Genomic DNA, 24,285 nt, shown 5'->3' on the forward strand with positions numbered 1-24,285 from the left:
TGGGGAGAAAGCAACCATTTGGGTAATGCTGAAGAAACAAATCAACTTTGTTGCTTTCCCTTACAAGATTATTTTCATGAAAGGGATTAGGTTTTGTGAAAAGATTATCTGAGCATCTTTCAATGGAAGCAGGAAGCAATATTTTCAGACTAGTTCTTGAGTTCTCCATCTCTGATAGGCAGCCGTATAGGATGTTTTAGGGTTCACCCTGGAAAGGCTATCTTCTCCCAATCAGAAAATAGAATAATAAATGGAATTGTAGTTACTATACAACTACAGAATTCATTTCTTAACCCCTTCAGGACATTTCAGATGCTTAGATGTTTAGATGTCTAACAAACATGGGGTTCTTTTTAAAGCAACAACAACAGGAAACTCATCAAATCTAAAGCTTTAGCAGGAATGGAGGAGAACAAAACAAGACCACAAGCATGTTACAATATTTAGTGTAGTACTCTAGTCAGAGGCACATGAGTTCAAGAAGGTTTGGGTGTACATCAGATTCAGAAAAATCCACAGCATTTAAACATCTTGATTGAGGCAAATTCAAGAGCTATCCAGATTCAGTTCCTCTGAATTAGAGAAGAGCTTTATTGATCTAGAGTAGCCAAAATCAAGACTCTAATAGTAGCACCTTTAGTCCTAACAAACAACTGAAGGACATAAGTTAAAAGGCTTCACTTCACTTCAGATGTATAATGTAACTAAACTGAACTAGGATTAAAATTGGGTTAAAATGGTGATTATTCAGAGGCAGGTAACATGTGGAAGTGATTACAAACAATTTATCAATTAACAATTGTAATATGTAATCTTTTAAAAACCCATTGTGTCTATTGAGACTTTCTAAGATACATTTCTATGTATGCAAGTTCCACACTCTCTTGTTAATTGTGTTGTTAAAGTTCCTTCCCCCCCCCCTCCAAAAAAATACAGCTATGGAATGCCCTAGCAGGTTAAAATAATTTGCTATTACTTTATCTTGTTTTGAGTTCTGATGTCAAATTTTGTGAGAATTAATCCTGTTACACAAATTTGGCTTGCTTATTTTATGTAAATCCAGAGAAGCATTACTATCTTATAATGCAGGGGTGTCCAAACTTGGGAACTTTAAGACTTGTGGACTTCAACTCCCAGAATTCCCCAGCCAGCCATGCTGGCTGGGGAATTCTGGGAGTTGAAGTCCACAAGTCTTAAAGTTCCCAAGTTTGGACACCCCTGTTATAATGACATATATCACATTAGACACACTTTCACCTACTCTTTCTCTAATCTCATATGAAAGTTGTTGAGACCCGTGATGGTGTTGTTGACTTAAAGTGAGTGATATGTAAATGTGTGTTTGTTAAAGGGCCTGATTTCCATGTTAGTATCACTGTCCTGTTAATTCTTGATACTTGTGAGAATCTGCCTCAGTGTGCTTAGTTATGTGCAAATACTCCTGCCACCCAATACCTGAGAAAATACAGTATCATTGTCTAATATGGGATGTAGCTTTTAAATTATACATCTCAGTGATTTGAGCTGTGTGCTATACAGTAGATGACAACCAGATGTGATTTTTTTGGTAATCTATCTTTAACGAGTTCTCTTGACTATCAGCTTGACTATATTGATTTGCCCGTTGATCTCATTTGGTGGATTGTTCATAGTCTCCCCAAAGCTTGGGCTAATTCCGTTTTTTAGGCATCTCTTTTAAGAGGGTCAGAACCAATGAGGTTATAATTTAGAACCTGGCTACAAATAAGAGATTGGGTGGGTGTGTTCTGGATGGAAGCCAGAAGCATGTAAGATTCATATGATCTTCCCTGCATAATGTGGCCTTAAGATGTCCGTTGTGAATTGTACCATGACATGAAGGAATGGATTTATTAGAGACTGAGGTTGGTGACAGATTTGATTATTCATTTTCATGAGTCCATACGAAATGTCAATAAATCTCAAGTAAAAGGTTTAAGACTTGAAATTCTAGGTCACTCACAAAGATGTTGGCATTTTGTGCCACGTGTGTGTACCACTGATCTGAAAATATGTTGCAAACAAGAACACCTTGTTCCCTGTTGTTTTTATTAGTGTGATATCAGAACTATAATGCTAATGTGATGAGAAAAAAATAAAGGATCAAAGGAGATTATGTGAAGAAGGGACCCAGCCAATGAGGCTTGCGTTTCCTGTATGGATGGGAAGGGCAAGAAACAGGGACTGACCAATCAGTGGTTACAGGAAAGGTGAGCTCAATAGCTTTCCATAACCTCAGACCTTTTGGTTAAAAACAAAACCTTCTAAGTACCTACGGAAATTTCACAGATACTTGCAAAATAAAAACATATCAATTATGTAACATATTTTATTTATAACTACTTAAGTCCATGTTTCATTAAAGAAATCCCTGAGCAGATATAATAAAACAAAGCAATAAAGAACACTAAATTCAGAAGTTAGAACTGTGCAAAATGATAAAAATTAAAGAACAAGACAATAACAGAAGCATATTAACTGACATAGCATCTTAAATTTATCCTAAGGTTTGGTGAGGAAGAAGAAGATACGTTCGTTTTGCAAGTTAACTGGATTTAATATCAATCATAAATGAAGGGAAATCAGAATTAATATTTAAAAAGCCCTCTTTGGGTTGCTGCATAGCAAATGTTTGCTAAGCACAAACCTTCAAGGAGATGTTGTATACCTCCTTAATTGCTGGGTAGGTTTACAATATAATCTTTAGTTTTAAAAAAATCCCATGTCGCTGATCAAAAGGCAAAGTTATACAAAACTGGTCTTATTTGGGGGATTTTCTTTGTTTATTGGTCCTTAATCTCTCACAGAACCCCATCAAGTTCTCGGGAAACCTTGGAGCTCCACAGAATATACTTTGAGAAGCCTTAATCCATTCGTTCGACCATACGAATTATGAATCTATAAAAGTATAAAGCTCCATTTGTTTCACCCCTTTCATCCTATCACTTTCCCAACCCAAAATAACATTTTTCCTACCGAAGCTAAAATAGAAGTCGTAAAAGAATTCAGCAGGTAGAATCTCAAAAGAGCATTCTAAGATATTTTTTGCTTTAAACATTTCTTTAAAATATAATACAGAACTCCAGAAACACAGCTAACTCCAGGCAAGATTTATTTCAGTTTATGAAGTGATGGGTTGCTGAAGAATTATTACAGGAATTCTTTGCTTCTGGCTAGCTTGTGGGACCGCACATATCCCATACATGAATGAGGTCTTAATGGCAGGAGTTCATGCTACTAGCAACAGCAACAGCAGTGAAGTGGAATGTGATCTACACAAGGCAAGTGTAGCCTCTGCCATTCATGTCATTCCAAAAGTCTTAGCTTATCACTCGATATTAGCATCTTCTCTTTGGTGTAATATACCACAGGATGCCATGATATTTAAGAAGGCACTGCATAACATACAGAGTTCACACTTATATGTTTCTCATCTGCTTCTATGTATACATGAGCATTCACCTACAAAAGAATGAAACAATATATAAATTGCATTTTATCTCCAACCCAAATGCAATACATTTCCCATTGAGCCAGTTCAAGGGGATGGTTGATGAAAGGAATGGGACATGTATTATATGCGTTTTGCCTTTCTTTAGACACCTTCCTCTTTCCCATTGCTTTTCTGATTTGTATTTTCCCCACCTCCACTTCTTTCAGATTAATTTTGCTGCTGTTCTCATCACTCAGCTGTTGGCATAATTATTTTCAGCTCATGCAGATGTAGTATTCCTGAAGTGCTCATGATTAGAAGATAAGAAACATTAAAAAAAATGGTCTTCCTCCCTTTGCTATTGCCTTCCCTTTGATCTTTACAAATGCACAGGTCAGCATGATGCAAGAGGAGAGGGAACCTGTGATTCCCCCATAGTTTGATGGCTTGCAGCTCCTAGCATCTCCCAGCATTACCTGTGCTGGCTGAATCCTCTGAAATCGATAGTTCAGAAGATCTGAAAATCCACAGGTTCCTACTCTGCAGGGTGTTTCATTGTCCTTAGGGGAGTTGATGGAGCTATTTATATCAGAATTCATTTTTAAAAAAATGTCTGGCATTCTTGCCCATGCTCCATTCTCAAACGAAACAAAATAATCAGTTCCCCCCCCCCCAGAAACTTCACATGGTAGTTTGCTTACAACCATTACACCAAAATGCTAGGAAATTACAGATACTTCTTGATTTTAGGACCACAATGTAGCCCAAAATTTATGTTGGTAAGAAAGACATTTTCAAGTAAGTTTTGCCCCATTTTCTTGCCACAGTTGTGAGTCACTGTAGTTGTTAAGTTAGTAACATGGCTTTTAAATTGATTCTGGCTTTCGCATTGACTGCACTTGTCAGAAGATCGCAAAAGGTGGTCACATGACCCTGGAAAACTGAAACAGTCATAAGTGTGAAAGATGGTCATAAGTCACTTTTTTTCCAGTAATGCTGTAACTTTGAATGTTCACAAAATGAACTATTGTAAGTCAAGGACTACCGGTATACAAGGAAATAAGATTATGCCCGTCCAGCTGTTCCTGCCTGCCATGGAAGAGGAAGGGGTAAGGAAAGAAGGCAACAAATGAGTTCATGGACCCTTAGCAACTTCATTGATAACGAGAACAAACGAGAACATTCATTGGCGAATTCTTCAGGACAGAACCGACATGATGAGCTGATAGCTATGATGGCAATATGTGATAGAGGTGTGATAGACAGATGAAATTGTTAATCAGTATTTTTAAATATATCTGTAGAAAAAAGCTTTGCGGGAGAAATGGCTCTGGGATGGATTAAGTACCCTTTCTCCAGAAGAACAGAAAGAAATGCAAAACCAACATCGGGAAGACCAACACCGAATTAAGAAACTGGAACAAAATATTCTCAGGTACAGCATACATTTTCTTCCTTATTAATGTAGGAATATAAGTCCTTGGGACATTATTACATTACTACATTACTCAGAACAATATTTTTCCCCTTAATTAGAGGATTAATATTTATATATGAGGTCAACTATTTAATAATAATACTAACTTTATAGTCAAGATATCTAACATGAAACAGAGCAGAGTATAAAAAGTAATAAAGTTATTACACTAGGCCCGTGATGGTGAACCTATGGCAAATGTACCACAGGTGGCAATCAGAGCTCTCTCTGTGGGCACGCAAGCCGACGCCCCAGCTCAGTTCCATTGCGCACGCACGCATGCCTCCCGCCGGCCAGCTGCTTTTTGGGTCTCTGCCATGCATGCGTGGGGAGAGGGGTGCATGCACAGGGGATGCATGTGGGAGGGGGGGTCACCCATGCGGGGGTCACACATGCATTGCATTATGGGTGTGCGTGCATGCATGCACACTTTTGGCATGCAGCGACAAAAAGGTTAGCCATCACTGCACTAGGCAATGCAGGAAAAAATAAAGAGTAAATGTTAAGCACTGGCCAATTATTGACAAAGTATTAAAACTTCAATCATTCCGATAATTTATTCGCTTCAACATTAATGGTTATGTAGTGTATATTGGTGACCCTTTGAGAGCTGTATGCAGCAAAATTGCATTTTAATGTATGCCGATTAGGGTACATTCAAAGTGACAATAAAGTTATTCTAAGTGTAAGTCTAATTTGATAGCTACCATTAAAAAATAAATCTGATCGTAGCAAAACAGCAAAAAACTTTACCAAATTAGATCTGCTAAGACTAACTAAGGCCAGAACAAAATGAGCCCACCCACATAAAAATTACAAACCAATAGAAGATATTGCCTAACTTCTACCTTGGTACTACTACAGGTAGTCCTCGAGTTCTGACCACAGTTGAGCCCAAAATCTATGTTGCTAAGTGAAACATTTGTTAAGTGAGTTTGTGCCATTGCATGACTTTTCTTGCCACATTTGTTAAGTGGATCGCTGCAGTTTTTAAATTAGTAACACCGTTGCTAAGTGAATCTGGTTTCCCCGTTGACTTTGCTTGTCAGAAGGTCACAAAAGGTGACCACATGATCCTGGGATACTGCAACCATCGTAAATGTGAATCAATTGTCAAGCATCCAAATGTAAATCACGTGACCATGGGGATGCTGCATTGGTCATAAGTGCGAAAAATGGTCATAAGTCACTTTTTCCAGTGCCATTGTAACTTCAAACAGTCACTAAGTGAGCTGTTGTAAGTCGAGGACTACCCATTGTAACGGCCAAATCTTTGTGCGACAAATATACTGTCAGCCTAGGTGATGGTAAGCCATTTGATCTAATTTTACTAAAAGTGATCTAATATTTATTATAGCTAAAAGCCACATGGAATTAAAACTGGACTCATATTTCCATAACAAGTTCTCTATTGTCTTTTGAATAAAAAGAGCCTATAACCTTTGGTGTTTAATGTAAAAGGAAGGAGATTTATAATCCCTTGGAAGAAAAATTGTTCACTATCAAACCAACATGGGAAGTTCTCGTAATCATGTAATTCTAAAGCAGGTGAAACTCTCATTCAAAAGTTCAAGAACTAACCTGCTTCTACTTTTTAAAACATATTATTTGGAGCCATATTTTACTGCAAGACAGCCAGTCTTGAGTTTTAGAGGGGATTTTCAGTCTTGAGGGTAATAATATTTGAAATCACTTAAGACATTTAAGGAACCTGCAGGAATTTTTCCTGGAGATCAGTTTTAGCTTTTAAAGCTGCCTTGATTTAAATTGAAATTGGAATTGCCTAATATTAAAAAACCTGAGTTATAGCTGAAAGAAACTTCCTACCACCAAGGTAGGAAAGGCAAAGCAGAACAGAGCAAATAGGTTCAGCTTTCTGGAGTGCCAAGCTATGGTGGCAAAACCTAATCATGACTGTTAGAACAGTATTCCCAATAATAATAAAATTTCTAATCTGTTCTGCTGGCTGGAATAGATATCCAATCTATAAACAGTTTTTCCCCTCCCAAGCCAGGATCTTGAATTTTCCTTAATTTATTTAATTTTTTTTTTCCTTTCGGAAGTCAGAAAATGTAGCTAAAAAGCTCCTCAGCCCTAACCTAGTTTGTGGATAATAACACTTTATCTCTGTTTAACAACACACATTTTTTTCCAGCACCCAAATTTCATGAGCCCTCTCTTACCTGGAATAAAAAGTCTTTTATTTTAAATTTTACTTCTTATAATCTATAGCACAGGCCAATCTGGGTTACATTAATGGAATAATTTCAAACAGATCTTGGATATCCCAGATAGTCTGTTCCCTGCTTTGAGTTCTGGCTAATGCCTTTATCTTCTATATATATAAAAATGGCACTGTGTGTGTCTCTCTCTCTCTGTGTGTGTGTGTGTGTGTGTGTGTATGTGTGTGTTCCAGCATAACTCTGGAACACCTCGAGCAATTTCAACCAAACTTCGTACACAGATTACTTACTCTCTGGAAACAAATACTGTGGAGATAAGACACCCCTAATACCCTCAGGGTGTGTGTTCTGTTAAGATGCAGCCTGTTGTGCCTTTAAATGGCTTCTACTGTACTGCTGTGAAATAGCTTCTACTGTACAGTGCAGTGGAGTTGCCATGGTAACGGCTTCAAAGTACTGCACAAGGGGGCTCCCTCTGGTAAGGAAGAAATTCCACCATTAGAAATTTTGTTTGGTCCGGACATTTCCCCCCTATAAATAAATACCCTGGCAACCAGTGGTGGGTTCTGGATGGTATGTCAAAGTACGGGCGAGCAGCGACCACCATACTGGAACAGTGGGCTGTTTGGCCCACCCGCCTACCGCTTTTTGAGGCAAATGGGCACGACCTCCACCGAGCAGCTGAATGTTGCTGGGCAGTGGTGCAGCGCACAGGCCCGCCAAGGATGCCCGGCCCCACCGCAGTGTACCAGTTGTGATGGGATCCAGAACCTACAACTGCTAGCAACGCCATTTTATAGACTAGTAATGATATAAAAATGATGTATTCTTCTCTCCTTTTCCCAGGCTAATGGGTAGAAAACAGCTCCAGGAAGACCCATTATTCTTAGGGAACTGATAGCTATATGTTATATTAACACAAGAGGCCTATTGCCCTTCTTATGTTTTGGATTACAATTCTTACGGTGCATTTCTATGTGCCATTTGGAAACTTTGGTTTGCTAACCTCTGATATTTATCCCATGTTTCCTTTTCGTTTGATACTGACCTTTTACATACAAATCTATTCCAAACTATTATCTCTTCTGGAATGATTTTGTTTTGGTGCATATTTAAAATATGCCTTTTACTGGAATAGATATCAGAATAGATATTGGAATAGAGATAGATTCTCAGCAAAATGTCACCAGGATTAAATCAGAAAGGTTGCCTGGCATGCACTTCACTCTTAGGTACAGTATATATCATCACAAAGCAAATGAGATGTTTGGCTTGAGAACAGAGGAAAAGACATGCCACATGATTCAGTATTGATTTTACCGTGTTCCGTGCTCTTTGAGAACACTTTAAATAAGATAATACCAACTAATTCTAATTCTGGTAGAATGTGTCACCAACGTGAATCACTTTTACACTGACACTCTCCATCCAATAATCCATTTTCAGATAAACGTTGACAGCTGAAAACGTGTTCGGGCACATGTCAAATAAAAGCAAATCAGTTCCAAGAGAACAAGCCTCAATGGTGCAAAGAAACGTGTATTTTGGGTCAGGTTTTTCTACACTGCTAGCATGCTAAAAGGAGACTGTCCAGAATATAAAATGGGAAATATTTCTTTCCATCACCTTGGTCCATTTCAGAAAAATTCCTCGGTAATTTAGATCCTTAGAAGGTAATAACGGGATGTGGGCTGAGATTTTGTTTAGCAGGCTTCTGCATTTTTCAGCTCACATTTTGGGATCTCAGCCCTAATGTAGGCTCCTTCCACACATCTTTTTTTTTACTAATTTTTAAAAATGTAAAACATGTATATAGCTGTATTGTATTGGGTGGCTTCCAGTCAAAAATTTAACAAATACATAAAACTATTTTGAAAATGGTAAAATACAACCAGTTTAAACTTAGAAAATTAAAACAAGAAAAACATGGAGCAGATCCATGTTAACATGTCATCATCTACTCCTCCCCCAATGCTTGGGAGGGGGGGGGGGAGGGCAGGTCCTTAGAGCCTTATCCAAAGCTAAAAGAGTGGAGGCCCACTGAACTTCAGGGGGTAGGGTGTCCATAGGGCAGGGGCTATCACAGAAAAGGTATGCTCCTAGCTTCCATTATATGACAATATTTGGGGGAAGGGATCAGGAATGTGTCCCACCCTATCTGATCTGTGGGACAACTTAGATGTCCTTCAGGAAAGGTGGCTCAGCAAATAGTCTGGCCCTACTTTAAAGGGTTAGAACAACACCTTGAATTGCACCCATAAAGAAACTGAATCTGTGCAACTTGAGCAACAGAAATGTTGCCCAGGCAAATCTGGGGCCCCCATTACTGTGCCGTCTGGACCACTTTAAGTTCCTGGGTAGTCTTCCAGGGCAGCCCCATGTAGAGTATATTGCAGTAATCTGCCACCTTTGTCTTCTGAATTGCCAGCATTATTTTTCACCACACCCTGGAGTTCTCATTATTGCCCTCATCTTCTGCCTTTCGCTTAAGCCTGTATTACTTTACCCTGTGACTAAAATAATATTTTAAAAAGCTAACAGGTGCCCTGCCCTCTTCTTAGCTCTTGTGTTGACTCTATCCATGTTGGTGGGAGGGAGGGGGGGTGCTGTAGAGAAGGGCAAAGCCAACCCAGTCCTCTCCAGAGGTTCTGCAAAACTGCTGCTTTTATTGCAAGGAGACCTCAGCACGCCTCTGCCTGCCTTTGCTTCAGGAGGTGAGGAGATTCCCAGCTGCCAAGAGTTCCTGAAAGTGGGAAGCCGCCTATGTTGCAGCTAATGAGGGAACATACAGCGGAATCCCATTCTCTGTGTTTCCTTTGGGCCCCCGGCTGAACCAATCTTGTTTAAATGATTCTGCATGCAGCAATAACAGCAACAAAAGAAGCATTACTGGGGTCACAGCTATAAACAAAGCAGGGTTTTTCTGGCACAGCCTCTCCCTATGGAACGAGTGCTGGATTTGGGCAATCCAACTAATAAGAGTTTCGTTTTTTTCCCCAACTTTTTGTCGGTCAAAAATCACTGTCAAAATTTTCTACCATTTGAGGATATGAAAATTGTACTGTTAAAAAATGAAGATCACCTGTCAAACTTTCTCCTCAATCAAAGGAAAAAAATAGAAGATCTGTGTTTTGATCAAGTATATGACATGGCCTATGCTATTTTACTTCTTCCCAAATGCATTGTGGTCTTCAGCTCCCCTAGAAATACAGATAATCCTCGACTTACATCAGTTCATTTAGTGACCATTTGAAGTTACAACAGTAACTGTTGTAATAGTGACTTATGGATATTTTTCACACTTACGGCCATATTATACACGGAAGCCGACAATGAATTATCTTGGGGGATCCTAATTCTGGAACAGACTTTTTCAAACTGGTATCCTCTATCTGAGCTGGGAGTGCAGTTCCCCCAGTTTCCAAACCTTCAAATTCTAGGAGTTGAACTCCAACAAGTGCCAAATTGAGAAAAATGGTTCTCTGTCATGTACTCATTACTGTTAATCTGTGGTCTATTTAATATCACATCTATGCAGGCTTGAGCAAGAAATTGAGGATCTCGAGAAAGAAGAATTGAAAATCTCGGTAAAAGAAAAAGCCATTTTGAAGAAGCTTAAATCTGTTGAAAGGACCACAGAAGATATTATAAAGGTCAGCATCTAATTTTAAAATCCTGTTGCCGCTGATACAGTCAACTGATCTGTCAGAAATAACAAATGGACCTTAAGGTAGGCATGGGGATGAAAGCAAGGAAATATTCAAGGCTGCAATCTGATGCACAATACTAGAAATTAATAATACCAAAAAACTTAGAAAAGTGAAACGCCAGGATCAGATACTGTACACAAAGTAAATGTCAGAATCAATCCAGTTATATTATTACAAAGCCTGAATTTTTAGCACTGCCAAATTTGTTCCACATTATAGAAAAATTTCCCTAGATTTCTTATTTTAACCCTGTAGCAGCATATAATTCTACTTTGTGCTATGCACTGAAGTATTATTGCAACATGAAATTTTTGATGTTAACTAATAATTTTATCTACATTACCTAAATGTCAAGGACGTTCCCTTGCCCTCCCCAAACTCCAAAAGAAAGAAAAAGAATGATGCATATTTATTCGTCCTTCAGAGGGAGAAGCCTGAATGAACAAACATAGAAGCTTGCTCTGAAACTCAAATACTGTAATTCTGCAGAGGGATATTATGCAGTTGATCCAGTGTGAGAAATTCTCAATTTTATTGAGACTATATAGGAGTACTACAGATATACGGAGGAAAAATCTTGTGTTATTGGCTGGAAATGACAAACACATTTACCACTTAAAAGGTTTTGTAATCATTTTAATACCCCAGATGTAAAAAGGAAATATTTGCTTCGTTTTTCTCGAGCTGAGCTGCATTTTTACAATAAAGGTAGTCCTTGACTTACAATCACAATGGAGCCCAAAATTTCTGTTGCTCATCTGTTGTGAGTTTTGCCCCATTTTACGACTTTTCTTGTCACAGTTGTCAAGTCAATCGCTGCGGCCGTTAACTTAGCAACAGAGTTGTTGAGTGAATCTGGCTTCCCCATTGACTTTGCTTGTCAGAAGGTCACATGATTGTGGGGATGTTGCAGTGGTCATAAATGTGAAAAATGGCCATGTCACTTTTTTCAGTGCCGCTGTAACTCTGAACCATCATTAAACAAACTGCAAGTCGAGGACAGCACAGCTCTGAGAAAGAGAGTGTGCTTTTTGCTTCTTTGCTTCATTGCCAATTTTGCTCCCTACTTTTTTTCCACCATGATTCCCTTCTCCTTCCCTTTTCCCCAACAGCACACACAATAATGTAGGACAGGGGTGTCCAAACTTGGGAACTTAAAGACTTGTGGACTTCAACTCCCAGAATTCCCCAGCCAGCATGGCTGGCTGGGGAATTCTGGGAGTTAAAGTCCACAAGTCTTAAAGTTCCCAAGTTTGGACACCCCTGATGTAGGATAACACTAAGTTTGTGAACAATTTTTAAAAAAGCAGTAAAACAGTCCATATAATTGCTGCAAGGACAGAGAAAATTTTCTTCTCCAAAATTATCGTCCCGCTCAGGTGTGGTATTCACTTACCTTCCCTACTGGTTCACACATATGATTGTCTGCATCCATTTTTGAGCTTTGGCTCAAAAAGTGCCTAAATGGGATCCATAGAGCCGGGGCAGGTGGGCAGAATCAGCCATGATTTCCGCTACTGATTCTGGCGAACCAGTCTGAACTGGCAGAATACGACTCTGCTCCTGCCCATTTTTCAGCTTTTGTCCCCCTTCCTCAGTTTGTGTCAAAGCATGACCCTTGGGCACCAAAATATTGCTCCTCCCTGTTTTATAGAAATTAATTTTCGATCCCAATTACTTTTAAAGCTATCTTATGCACATTTACTGAAATATGTGCCATGGGATATATTCCTGAGTCACCACTTAGAATTGGTTATATCGGCTAACTAGCCAAAAAAGAAAGTAATAATCAATTGTATTGTAATTCTTTAAATGATGGGAAACATCACAGAATTCTTTGTTACTTTTTTTTTTAGTCTGTGAAAGTGGAAAGAGTAGAGACTACAGAAGGTACATTCCTCTTAAGTATAATTTTTCAAATTATATTATGCAAAAGCAGACGTGAACTATGTATTAATTAGCAATCCCTTTTTATAGAGCCAGCTGACTATATATATGCCAACATACCAGACCTTCCGAAACCTTTCAAACCTTCCACACTTAAAAAGACAGGCCATCTACAAACAGATAATGAAGAAGAAAATCGAAAAGGTACAGATTAATAGTCGGATTCAAGGAAAAACCGTATGTATGGTCTTACATTTTGAAAACAACCTCAGTGTCATAAAAATAGCAGATATGGTTGTCGCTGGTTATTATTTCATAAGTTCATAAGAAATTACATCTGACCAACATTTTATAACTCTGTGTCCTCTAGATGCGTTCCATTCCATGTAATCTCACTAACAGAAATTATGACTTGGGAGGGCTTAAATTGTTGAATTTCCACATGTGCATTCTGCTTCACTGTGAAACAAGTTCACATTTCCCAAAAATCTACTTAATGTTGGAGATCTGAGATTTATTCTTAGCTCACATATGATGAAGCTGGCGGTAACTAGTTCTATTTTAGCAGCCTAAGCAAAAGAAAAGGAATGAAACTAAGACATTTTGCATCCATTTATCTCCTCTTCAGCACAAAGGGCTGCCATGAAAAACATTAAGCTATGAAATTCTCTTTAATTTCTTGTGAGTGAAGTGGGGAAAGGGATTTTTGTTGCTTTTGTGGAATGGCAGCAGATCAAGCCAAGGCAGATGTTCTCTTCTTGGTTTTTACTTATCACACTGGAAGAAGTTAAAATGATTGCAGGCTGTTTTCCAACCACTTCTGGGGATTGATAATATCTGAATGTGACTCTCTAATCCAGGGGTGTCCAAACTTGGGAACTTTAAGACTTGTGGACTTCAACTCCCAGAATTCCCCAGCCAGCCATGCTGCTCTAGTCCTCTATTATCTGCATTTGGTCCTGCATTATCTGCATTTGGTTTTGCCCAGCCTGGTATCTTCCAAATATGTTGTATTACAACTTCCAGAAAACCAACCAGCATGGATTAAAATTGTGAGAGTTGTAATCCAGCACATCTGCAAAAGACATCCACTTGAGAAAATCAGGAATACACCAGCTAGTGATAGTGTAAGACAAAGTATTGCTCAAAGTTCTAATTTATTAAGAGAGCCATGTTGGCACATCTGGGAAAACCCAAATCTGAAAGCTTCCCGGTTTTCCCCACCTAGTTGAAAGTTGAAGATCTTGCCCCCACACCCACAGTCCATCACATGGTCCAATCTCCCACTGCCATGCTGGCAGTTCCACCCCTCCAGTTCCGGTCAGGCGCAGAGGTGCAGAGACAAAGGATGACCTTGGCTTTATAGAAAGAATTTTGTTATGGCTACATAGTATGTAACTCCTTACAATCCCCCCACTCACCCATTTTCCCACAATAGAAAATGCATACTAGAATAATAGAAAGTGTGGCAGGCCAAAGATCCAAAAGAAAAGATGGCTGCAGGCCTGACAGATTGAATCCAAGCTTTAGCTGGAGATGGGGCACCAAATTATTGTCTCTTGCAACAATTTTTTTTTCTATTTCCTGGCAATTAAATGGATCACAAATGATTTATAGTGTTGTAGATAAACGGATTTACTATTAAATTTTTGGGATGTTAACTTGCATAGATTTCTTTGCAAAGCTGACATTTTCATTGAAATTGCTTCCAAACTCACCCAACCCCCCCCATCCCCCCATCATTTTAAATTTGATCATCAGTAACACAGAACCACAACGGGGAGGTGAGAACTACAACTCCTCCGGAGAGGTGACGAAAGCAAATAAGTCATGTATGTCATGTCATTATTGGCAAGATGATATGCCATTGGTCATTTGTGAAATTGCGCTATTTGCATGTTTACATTACAATACGGTGTCATCATGGCTTCTACCAGATGCCTATAGGTATAAGCTCAGTTTTATTACAATAAAATTGAGCCTATACAAAGTCATACTATATTATACAGAGATTTCTGCAGTGCAGCCAAAGCCATCCATACCACCTTATTCTAATCTTTACTGGATAGTGGCCAGGTAAGAACAGCCGGGCAATTGTAGAAAATATACTTTAAAAATAAGGAGGAAATTATATTTACTTCCTCAATGTCCTCTTAGTTGAAATCAAATTTTGAATTAAAGCTAAATCAGACTCAAATAAAGAGTTGTGTGACATAAACTGGAAGAAGCAGGTAGATTAGTTAGAAGTGCTCAATCTTTCCCTAGTGTTGACTCCTCTCCACTTCCTAGCAATTTTTGTCCCAATCTACTGTAAGTTTCTTCTTGCTTCCTATATGGAGAAAAAGAATTGTAAGTAAAAAGCTAACTTGGGTAGGGAAATTCCCTATGTACAAGGCTTGAAATTATTCAGCCTACTTGCTGGCACACAGATCTACTGCTATCTCATAGATGTTTATTATAGATTTTTAAGTTGTTTATTTGTAATGCAATATGCACCTGGAGGAGGAGCAGTGGGGGAACACTATTGGCAACAGAGCTTTCCCAGAGAGAGGTCAGGATCAAGGCACTGTGCAATCCTGAGCTGGAGAGGGAATGGGGAAGAGGTTCAGTGTAGCCACAGCCTAGAATTTCTCAGAGTATGTCTATACCTTTTATTTAGAAAGTTATAGCTTTAGTTTGGCAAGATTCTGTCCATTAGGTCTAAGCAAATAAAGGATTAAAGTGGATTGGATTTCACTGTGTTGTCTCTTAGACCTGACAATATCATTAGCTAATAACCTTTTAAAAGGTTGCTTGCTTCTTTCCCTGCAGCATTGTTTGCTATGGAAATTAAAGTAAAAAAAGACATGAAGACTGGGGAGAGTACAGTTTTGTCAACAATACCCCTCCCTTCAGAAGAATTTAAAGGAGCAGGAGTCAAAGTGTATGACGATGGCAGAAAGTCTGTCTATGCGGTGTGTGCCAATGGGAGCGTAAAGAATGATGATGTGGATGATCTTGCTCCAGTTGAAGTGGAGGATATGTTACGACAAGCCACTGAGAAACAATCCAAGTCTCCCACTGAATATCATGAGCCAGTATATGCCAACCAGTTTTGCAGACCCAGAACTCCTCAAAAGAATAAATTCATCCAAGAAGCAAATGAAGGAAAAGATAACATCCAGAATAAGATCAGCCACCTTGACCATTTTTCTAATGAATTTGTTGATAAGGATAAATGGCATGATATTAAAAAAGATGGTCTAGATACTTCAAAGAGCTGCCAGCAGAACTCTCATTGTCCAGTTAGTCAACAATTAGGAAGGCCTTTACAGGCTAATCCTCAGAATAAGCTAGTATCTTCTGCCCAAAGAGAAGCTACACAAGAAACTGCTCAGCCATATCAAAAGATGAAGGAATACCAAGATGATAAGATCAGAAACTCTTCTCCGGCAGCACTAGAGAGTGAGGATAATTATAGCGTGGTCCAAGCTATGCCATGTTATGCCGTGGATGATACAGAAGAACCGGTTACAATGATTTTCATGGGATATCAACATGTGGACGATGAAGAACTAAATAAAAAAATGTGTGGGTATGATGGGATTATCCATGCAGAACTTGTTGTCATCAGTGATGACAGTGAAGAAGAAGAAAAAAAAATTGAGACGCCTCTTTATCATCCAGTGGGTCCTTATAGTCAGGTCTATCAGCCATCCAATCAGACATCTGCAGTTTCACAGACTAAAACTTCTGGAGACAACGTAAACAAGCCACTTTACAAAAATTCCATGTCACTGAAAGAACAAGAAGAAAGTTTGAGCTGTTCTACCTTTAATGGTCAACTTGATGGCCACTTAGCAAGTGATGGAACAGAAGAACCTTCCTTAACAGGTAAAAAAAAGGGCAAGTCACAGCATTGTTGTGCTCTCATGTAGCAGATTCATTACTCACATTACTCTCTTCCCCTTCTTGTTTTTCATTTTAATTCTAATTCATCTGCAACCTGTAACCAATTTCCTCCTGCTTTTCTAAATTCTAATACACACTTCCTCACATCCTTCTGATGTATTGAATTACCAGTTTCCACAATCCCTTGCTGACATTTTCAATGGTTGAGTTGAGTTGAACTTACTATGTTGATTATACATAATAGAAAATGAAGTTCAATGCATCTGGAGGGCTGCAGATTGAGGAAGCTTGTTTGAGTGTTTCATTTAGTTTTTAATAATGTGCAATCAATAGCACTTTGAAGGATCTAAGTGGTCAGAACTAAAGCTTGTTTAATATTACTAAAATCAGATCAGAATAATAATGCAAATCAGATATTTAACAGTCTAATTTAAGCATGTTTTGAAAATAATATTAAGAATTCTCATTGCACCTATGCAATATATGGCAAATCAAGTCAAATTCCATTTTGGTGATTGAACAATAACCATTCTTTCCATTTTTGGAATTTAGTCATATGTCTTGCCTTAATCATTATTGGATAGTGCTCGTTTCACTTGATAGGACTTAATGCAACTTTTAACATATAATTTACCCTGTTTTAACAGAGAATACCTGTTTTAATAGTCAAAAATAACAGAAATCCATTTCTGTCTGTACATTAATCTCAGACTGTGTATCTACCTTTAATAAAAGCTGTTACATTTTCTAATCTTTTGCATGAAATCAACTCACTATTAATCTTTTGCAATCGAAATGTTTTACAGATCTTAATAGCCTTAACATCAAGTGGCTTCAGAGTTCATAGTTTTATTCTGTGTCCACGCAAACACAACTAATAGTAGCTTTCTTCGACAAGCACAAAATAGATAGCACAATATACATACAATCAAGCTTGTTGTTCATGCAAGCCTATATTTGGTCTAAGTTGAAATGTCTGCTTTTCATCTAAGAGGCTCTAAATTGGTTTTTTAAATTCTATTTAGTGGACAAAGCAAAGAAAGGATGCTGTATCTTCCCTTTATTCATTATTGCTTAAATACTGAACAGGAAGTTATGTTGAGAAATAACAGCATCACTAGAATGTCTAGGGGACAATGTCTTGCTTGGCAGATATCTAGAGATAGAACAAAACAAAACAGAACAGAGCAGAAATATTTATTGGCCAAGTGTGATTGGACACACAAGGAATTTGTCTTTGGTACGTATGGTCTCAGTGTACGTAAAAATAAAAGATACATTCGTCACGAATCATAAGGTACAACACTTAATGATAGTCATAAGGTACAAATAAGCAATCAAATCATACTAGGAAACAATATAAATCGTAAGGATACAAACAAAAAAGTTACAGCTATACAGTCATAAGTGGGAGGAGATGGGTGATAGGAACGATAAGAAGATTAATAGCAATAGTATTGCAGACTTAGTAAATAGTTTGACAGTGTTGAGGGAATTATTTGCTTAGCAGAGTGATGGTGTTTAGGAAAAAAACTGTTCTTGTGTCTAGTTGTTCTGGTGGGCAGTGCTCTATCAAATCCCAACTGCTGATACAGATCTAAGATTTATAATGTGGTTGGAATAGAAAGAGAAATGCAAGTGAAAGCAACAGTTGAAGTTTCTTTCATCAGGCAGCAAAAAAAAAAAATTTTGCTAGCAATGAACCACATATGCCTTATTTTACTCTTGAATTTTCAAGAAGAATTTTACAGAAGAAAAAGTTACGTTGAAGAACTAGTACAAGTTCTCACCTCATTCAGTGCTTGGAGGTTGCAGCCATCTCTTTGCAGACAAGATTCATACATACAAACACACTCACTTTGCAAAAACATATTGAGAAATGAAGGCCATTTGTTTTATAACAATCAAATCCTGATTAATGTGTCCTGGGAGGTTAGAATAGGTATGAAGAATATGAAGTTTTCCAGAAATCCAACTGATTTTTGTTTCTAGTTTGAAAGTCTTTCAAAGATTGATATTAATCTTAAAAGCCTCTTTACTCTCTCTCTCTCTCTCTTTCTCGGTAGAAGCACTGAATCCTGCCTTGTGGACTTAGACCAATGGCTATAGAAACCTTAAGGCACTCTGTTTCCTGCAGAACAAGTAGTGGAAATACTGTTGCAACATAGGCAGCAGGTAGATCATAAGCTTTCACAATACTGTACTATGATCCAGTTAGCACAGCATTTGAGCCAGGGTATACCTCAACCTGGACTGGCCCTGAAGGTTCTGCACTGTTTATTATAATTCTTTTACCTGGAAGCTGTCAGAGAGATTTGGGAGTGGATATTCAGGACCAATTCCTAACTCTCATTATCTCAGTGTGAGTTATTTATGATCAGCAGACTGGCAGAGTTCCCTACACATTGGTCCAATGTGGCATTCCTTCTCAGTTTGCCTGACTCACAGAGCTTGACGGTAGCCTGCAATTTATAGGCTTGATGTCACATGTTAAAATACCAGTTCAGTAATATCAGACTGATACTGTACAGGAGAGAGAGCAATGTCCACTTATTAAAGGAACAGCTAGTAGTATATGCTTATACATGCCTCACATTCTTGAGTGATAAAAGATTGCAATGTTGATGGCTGTCCAAGTTTGGTTTCCTTTGGGTAGGGAAAAAATATTGGAGATTTAAACATTTGAGATGAACATAGTGGAGTGTGAGAGCACATTTCTACAAGGAGTCAATGTGCTACATGATATTTATCAATCAAATTTATACACCACTCACCTCACCAAAGTGATTCTGAGTGGTTTACAAAGAACCACTCTTTTTTATTTATTACCACTTTATTATTGTAAAATAATACAGCATAGTTAAGGGTGAAATTAAAAGTGAAGATAAGATTTACAAGTTAAAAGTAAAAAATATGAGTTAAGAAATTAAAGCTAAAAGGGATATAGCTTCAATAGGGTTTTCCATAAGTAAAACCTGATTAAATAATCTTCATGATGGAGCAGAGGGGAAACTAGATTTATCCTCCTCAAAACCATTGAAGAAGATACTTTATTGCATTATTATCCTGAGTATTCTTGGCATTTCCCTGCAGGGCAATCTAGCAGCAGATTTGGTGATTGCTGAGAGATTCAAGATTTTTTAAAAAAGGAAATACCTCTTCACGCAGTGTAAAACTTTAACTGAAACTGAATTGCTATCCATTTGTCTTTAAAAGAAAGATTAGAAGTGACTCTCCTGAGCTTAGTTTCAAGTGATTTCACAGCTGGATTCAGAAGTTCTCCTGGCAATATTATGGGAATAATTTGATATTTTCTTCTATTGGGGTATTTGATTTCCCTTTCTGACCCACAAGCCTGGAGATTCTTGGTAGTGGTCTGACTGTGCTTATCTTTTTGGGGGGGAGAGGGAGATCAGGCAGTGGGTGCTAGTCATGATTGCTATATATCCAGGATAAAATTCAGCATGCCTTGGGACATCAATTGTAGGAAATATCAGCCAAGCTGAGAAACAAACATTCTTAGGCAAACCTGTAGTGCATACTCATCTTCAAGAAGATTCAAACCAAAATATATTTATGTCCAGACTTAGATCAAACAGTATTGCTTGTGCTGAATATTTCATCTTTCTGAGGTCTGTCTGCTATAAAACAAATTCAGGATTATTTCAGGGCTATTTATATGCATGTTGTGTCTATATTTTTCTACCACTCAAGCATCTTTTTCACAGGTTTCTCTGTTTTTGTGCATACTTCTCTAATAATCTGGTCTGAACAAATGTTTTAATTCTGGGCAATTTCTGGAACCATAAACTACAGTGTGCATGCAAAAACATGAATGATACCTAGGAAATCTAGATTCTCTGTATGTTGTGGGAGCAATCTCAGCTTGCTGTCTGTTTTGATGGGCCAAATTTCCCATCTGTTCCTAGGAAAAGGATTGGACAGTGATGGTGAAATTTTTTGACATGTATGCCCAAATTTGCAAAATACTTGATTCTGCTAGTCTCTCTCCCTCTCTCTCCTCCCCGCTCTCTCACACACAGACCTGAACAAAAGAAAAACCATTGTCCCTGTTCTAGGCCACCCTGAACAGTGGCACTTGATGGCAAAGGCAAGGCTGGGCCTGAAGTAGAAGTCCGAGCCTTACTTCAGCCCAAGCACCATAACTGCCACTTGAATAGGCCCGCTTGCACCATTCCCCAAGGCACACAAACCTTGGGGAATGGTGCAATGGCCCCTGTGGCTCAATGTTCCTCAGGATCTGCCATCTTACCTTCAGGTGATGTCATTTTTCTGTTAGGCCCCTGCGGCTTACCTGAAGCTGCTCCGGGTCACACAAGTCCTTTGTTCTGGAAGCAGAGAATGCTCTTCACAGCCTCTGCATTTTCCAAAAGCTGCAAAAGCACGCACGCACACACACAAACACACACACACACTCATTTGATTTTCAGAGGCCATATGAAAACACAGCCCATTCTCATTCAGCCTTCACAGCCTTTGAAAATCACCCCATAACAAGGCCTGCTTTCAAGAATAGTTGTCAAGTGTTGAATGCTGACATGTCACCCAAAATATTGTGTTGTGTCCCCTTTAACACATAAGGTCATAGGTTGGTCATCACAGGTCTAGGACTTAAGACTGTGGGAAATAGCATAAGAACCAATGAAAGAGTACTTGCTGTGGAATCTTTGGTTCCATGGTTATGGACTTCCCAAGTATTGAAGGATAAAGTCTATAAAACATTTCTAAATTGCAATTTTGCTTTTCCTCTTTAACATATGGAATGTTGTACTGCTGTTAAAACAACCCAACCTACAATGAGTATCCTAATTTTGTCCATGGGGAGTATACTTTGTATGCTTTGCTAATTGATTTAGTCAGTGCTTTCTCTTTATCCACAATTTCCCTAATGCTACAGAAGCATTTCCCTACCAGCCTGAGCTGGTAGTATGGAACTGAAATAAGCACATCAGCTGTAGACAGACCCACATAGCATTTGCTATCTGCTATTGAAGCAATTCCATTGCCCTTGCCTTGGTCCCCTCCTCCATAGCTTTTCCCACACATTGTCCTTCTGCCATAACACATACTGAATAATCAGAGAATGCAGGGAAATGAGTAATTTTCCAAAACAATCTCATAATTATACTGCTTGTTCTAAAAGGAAAACAAAGCCAGGAAGAGTAAGGTAGCAATGCACAAAGGGTTGTTTGTGAAGTGAGTAACGTTCTTTTCTTGGAATATTTTCAGCAAAATTCCTTTGGACTAAAACCACTGAAATCAATGGCAGTCTTTTTATTGGAAAAGATAAAATAGTTTACATTGTAGAGAGCCAAAGCCTAAAAGGCACTAAGGAATAAAATAAAATATAAAGAGCACTAAAACTCAATGTATAAGAAAGGACCTGTAATTTTGGTGTAAGGACAAAAGGAAAGCAACTGTAGATGGGAAGAAAGCCTCTCTGCTTTATAATTATTTCATATCTTAATGAAGTAGAAATAATGGGCTTTAAATCCTCAGCATTCATGTTAAGAAAGTTGTCTTAAAAGTATAATTCATATTCCAGAACAGGCATCCAGATGATACTTGTGAATTACTAAATGCTTTATGTTAGTATTTTTCACACTTGGCAACTTTAAAATGTGTGGACTTTACTCCCAGAATTTCTTAGGGAACATACAGGTGAAACTAGAAAAATTAGAATATCATGCAAAAGTTCATTTATTTCAGTAATGCAACTTAAAAGGTGAAAGTAATATATGAGATAAGACTCATTACATGCAAAGCAAGATAGTTCAAGCCGTGATTTGTCCTAATTGTGATGATTATGGCTTACAGCTCATGAAAATCCCAAATCCACAATCTCAGAAAATTAGAATATTGTGAAAAGGTTCTAGGCTCAAAGTGTCCCACTCTAATCAGCTACCTAAGCCATAACACCTGCAAAGGGTTCCTGAGCCTTTAAATGGTCTCTCAGTCTGGTTCAGTAGGAATCACAATCATGGGAAAGACTGCTGACCTGACAGTTGTGCAGAAAACTATCATTGACATCCTCCATAAGGAGGGAACGCCTCAAAAGGTAATTGCAAAAGAAGTTGGATGTTCCCAAAGTGCTGTATCAAGGCACATTAATAGAAAGTTATGTGGAAGGGAAAAGTGTGGAAGAAAAAGGTGTACAAGCAGCAGGGATGACTTTAGCCTGGAGAGGATTGTCAGGAAAAGGCCATTCAAAAGTGTTGGGGACTTTGACAAGGAGTGGACTGAGGCTGGAGTCAGTGCATCAAGAGCCACCACACACAGATGGATCCTGGACATGGGCTTCAAATGTCGTATTCCTCTTGTCAAGCCGCTCCTGAACCACAAACGTCAGAAGCGTCTTACCTGGGCTGAAGAAAAACAGACCTGGTCTGTTGCTCAGTGGTGCAAAGTCCTCTTTTCTGATGAGAACAACTTTTGCATCTCATTTGGAAACCAAGGACCCAGAGTATGGAGGAAGAATGGAGAGGCACACACTGCAAGATGCTTGAAGTCCAGTGTGAAGTTTCCACAGTCTGTGTTCATTTGGGGAGCCATGTCATCTGCTGGTGTTGGTCCACTATGCTTCATTAAGTCCAGGGTCAACGCAGCTGTCTACCAGGAGATTTTGGAGCACTTCATGCTTCCTTCCACAGACGACCTTTATGGGGATGCTGACTTCATTTTCCAGCAGACTTGGCACTTGCCCACACTGCCAAAAGCACCAAAACCTGGTTCAATGACCGTGGGATTACTGTGCTTGATTGGCCAGCAAACTCGCCTGACCGTAGAGAGTCTATGGGGCATTGCCAAGAGAAAGATGAGAGACATGAGACCGAACAATGCAGAAGAGCTGAAGGCCACTATTGAAGCATCCTGGTCTTCCATAACACCTCAGCAGTGCCACAGGCTGATAGCTTCCATGCCACGCCGCATTGAGGCAGTAATTGCTGCGAAAGGGGCCCAAACCAAGTACTGAGTACATATGCATGCTTATACTTTTCAGAGGTCTGATATTGTTCTACTTACAGTCCTTGTTTTATTGATTGCATGTAATATTCTAATTTTCAGAGATTATGGATTTGGGGTTTTCATGAGCTGTAAGCCATAATCATCACAATTATGCCAAATCACGGCTTGAACTATCTTGCTTTGCATGTAATGAGTCTATCTCATATATTAGTTTCACCTTTTTAGTTGCATTAGTGAAATAAATGAACTTTTGCACGATATTCTGATTTTTCGAGTTTCCCCTCTACATGTAGAACTCAATTTATAACAGTTCATGTAGCGAGGTTACAATGGCATTGAAAAAAGAGATTTATGACAATTTTTCACCTTTAGACCATTGCAGTATCCCCATGGTTGCGTGATCAAAATTCAGATGCTTGGTAATTGGCTTGTACTTATGACAGTTGCAGTGTTCCAGGGTCATGTAAGCAGCTTTTGCAACCTTCTGACAAGCAAAGTCAATGGAGAAGCCAGATTCACTTTAACAACTATGTTAATAACTTAACATCTGCAGTAATTCACTTAACTGTAACAAGAAAGGTCGAAAAATGGAGCAACATCCACTTAACAACTATCTTGCTTAGGAACGGAAATTTGGGGATCAATTATAGTTGTAAGTCGAGGACTACCTGTATAATGACATGCTGAAACCATAAAAAA

The 24,285-nt window shown here is 38.6% G+C and overlaps 1 protein-coding gene across 2 annotated transcripts in view; it reads left to right on the top strand.

Moving 5' to 3' along the window:
* The window catches only part of PALMD (palmdelphin), an 80,996-nt gene that overhangs the window by 53,505 nt on the left and 3,206 nt on the right, over positions 1-24,285 (top strand). For both annotated transcript variants that reach the window (XM_081948800.1, XM_081948801.1), the window contains 5 exons: positions 4,756-4,886; positions 10,650-10,764; positions 12,678-12,711; positions 12,799-12,912; positions 15,520-16,581. In XM_081948800.1, the coding sequence (XP_081804926.1) occupies positions 4,756-4,886; positions 10,650-10,764; positions 12,678-12,711; positions 12,799-12,912; positions 15,520-16,581 (1,456 nt within the window). The remainder of the gene's footprint in view (positions 1-4,755; positions 4,887-10,649; positions 10,765-12,677; positions 12,712-12,798; positions 12,913-15,519; positions 16,582-24,285) is intronic.

This window comes from Natrix helvetica, assembly GCF_964273705.1.
Source record: "Natrix helvetica genome assembly, chromosome: 3".
Classification (NCBI taxonomy): Eukaryota; Metazoa; Chordata; class Lepidosauria; order Squamata; family Natricidae; genus Natrix; species Natrix helvetica.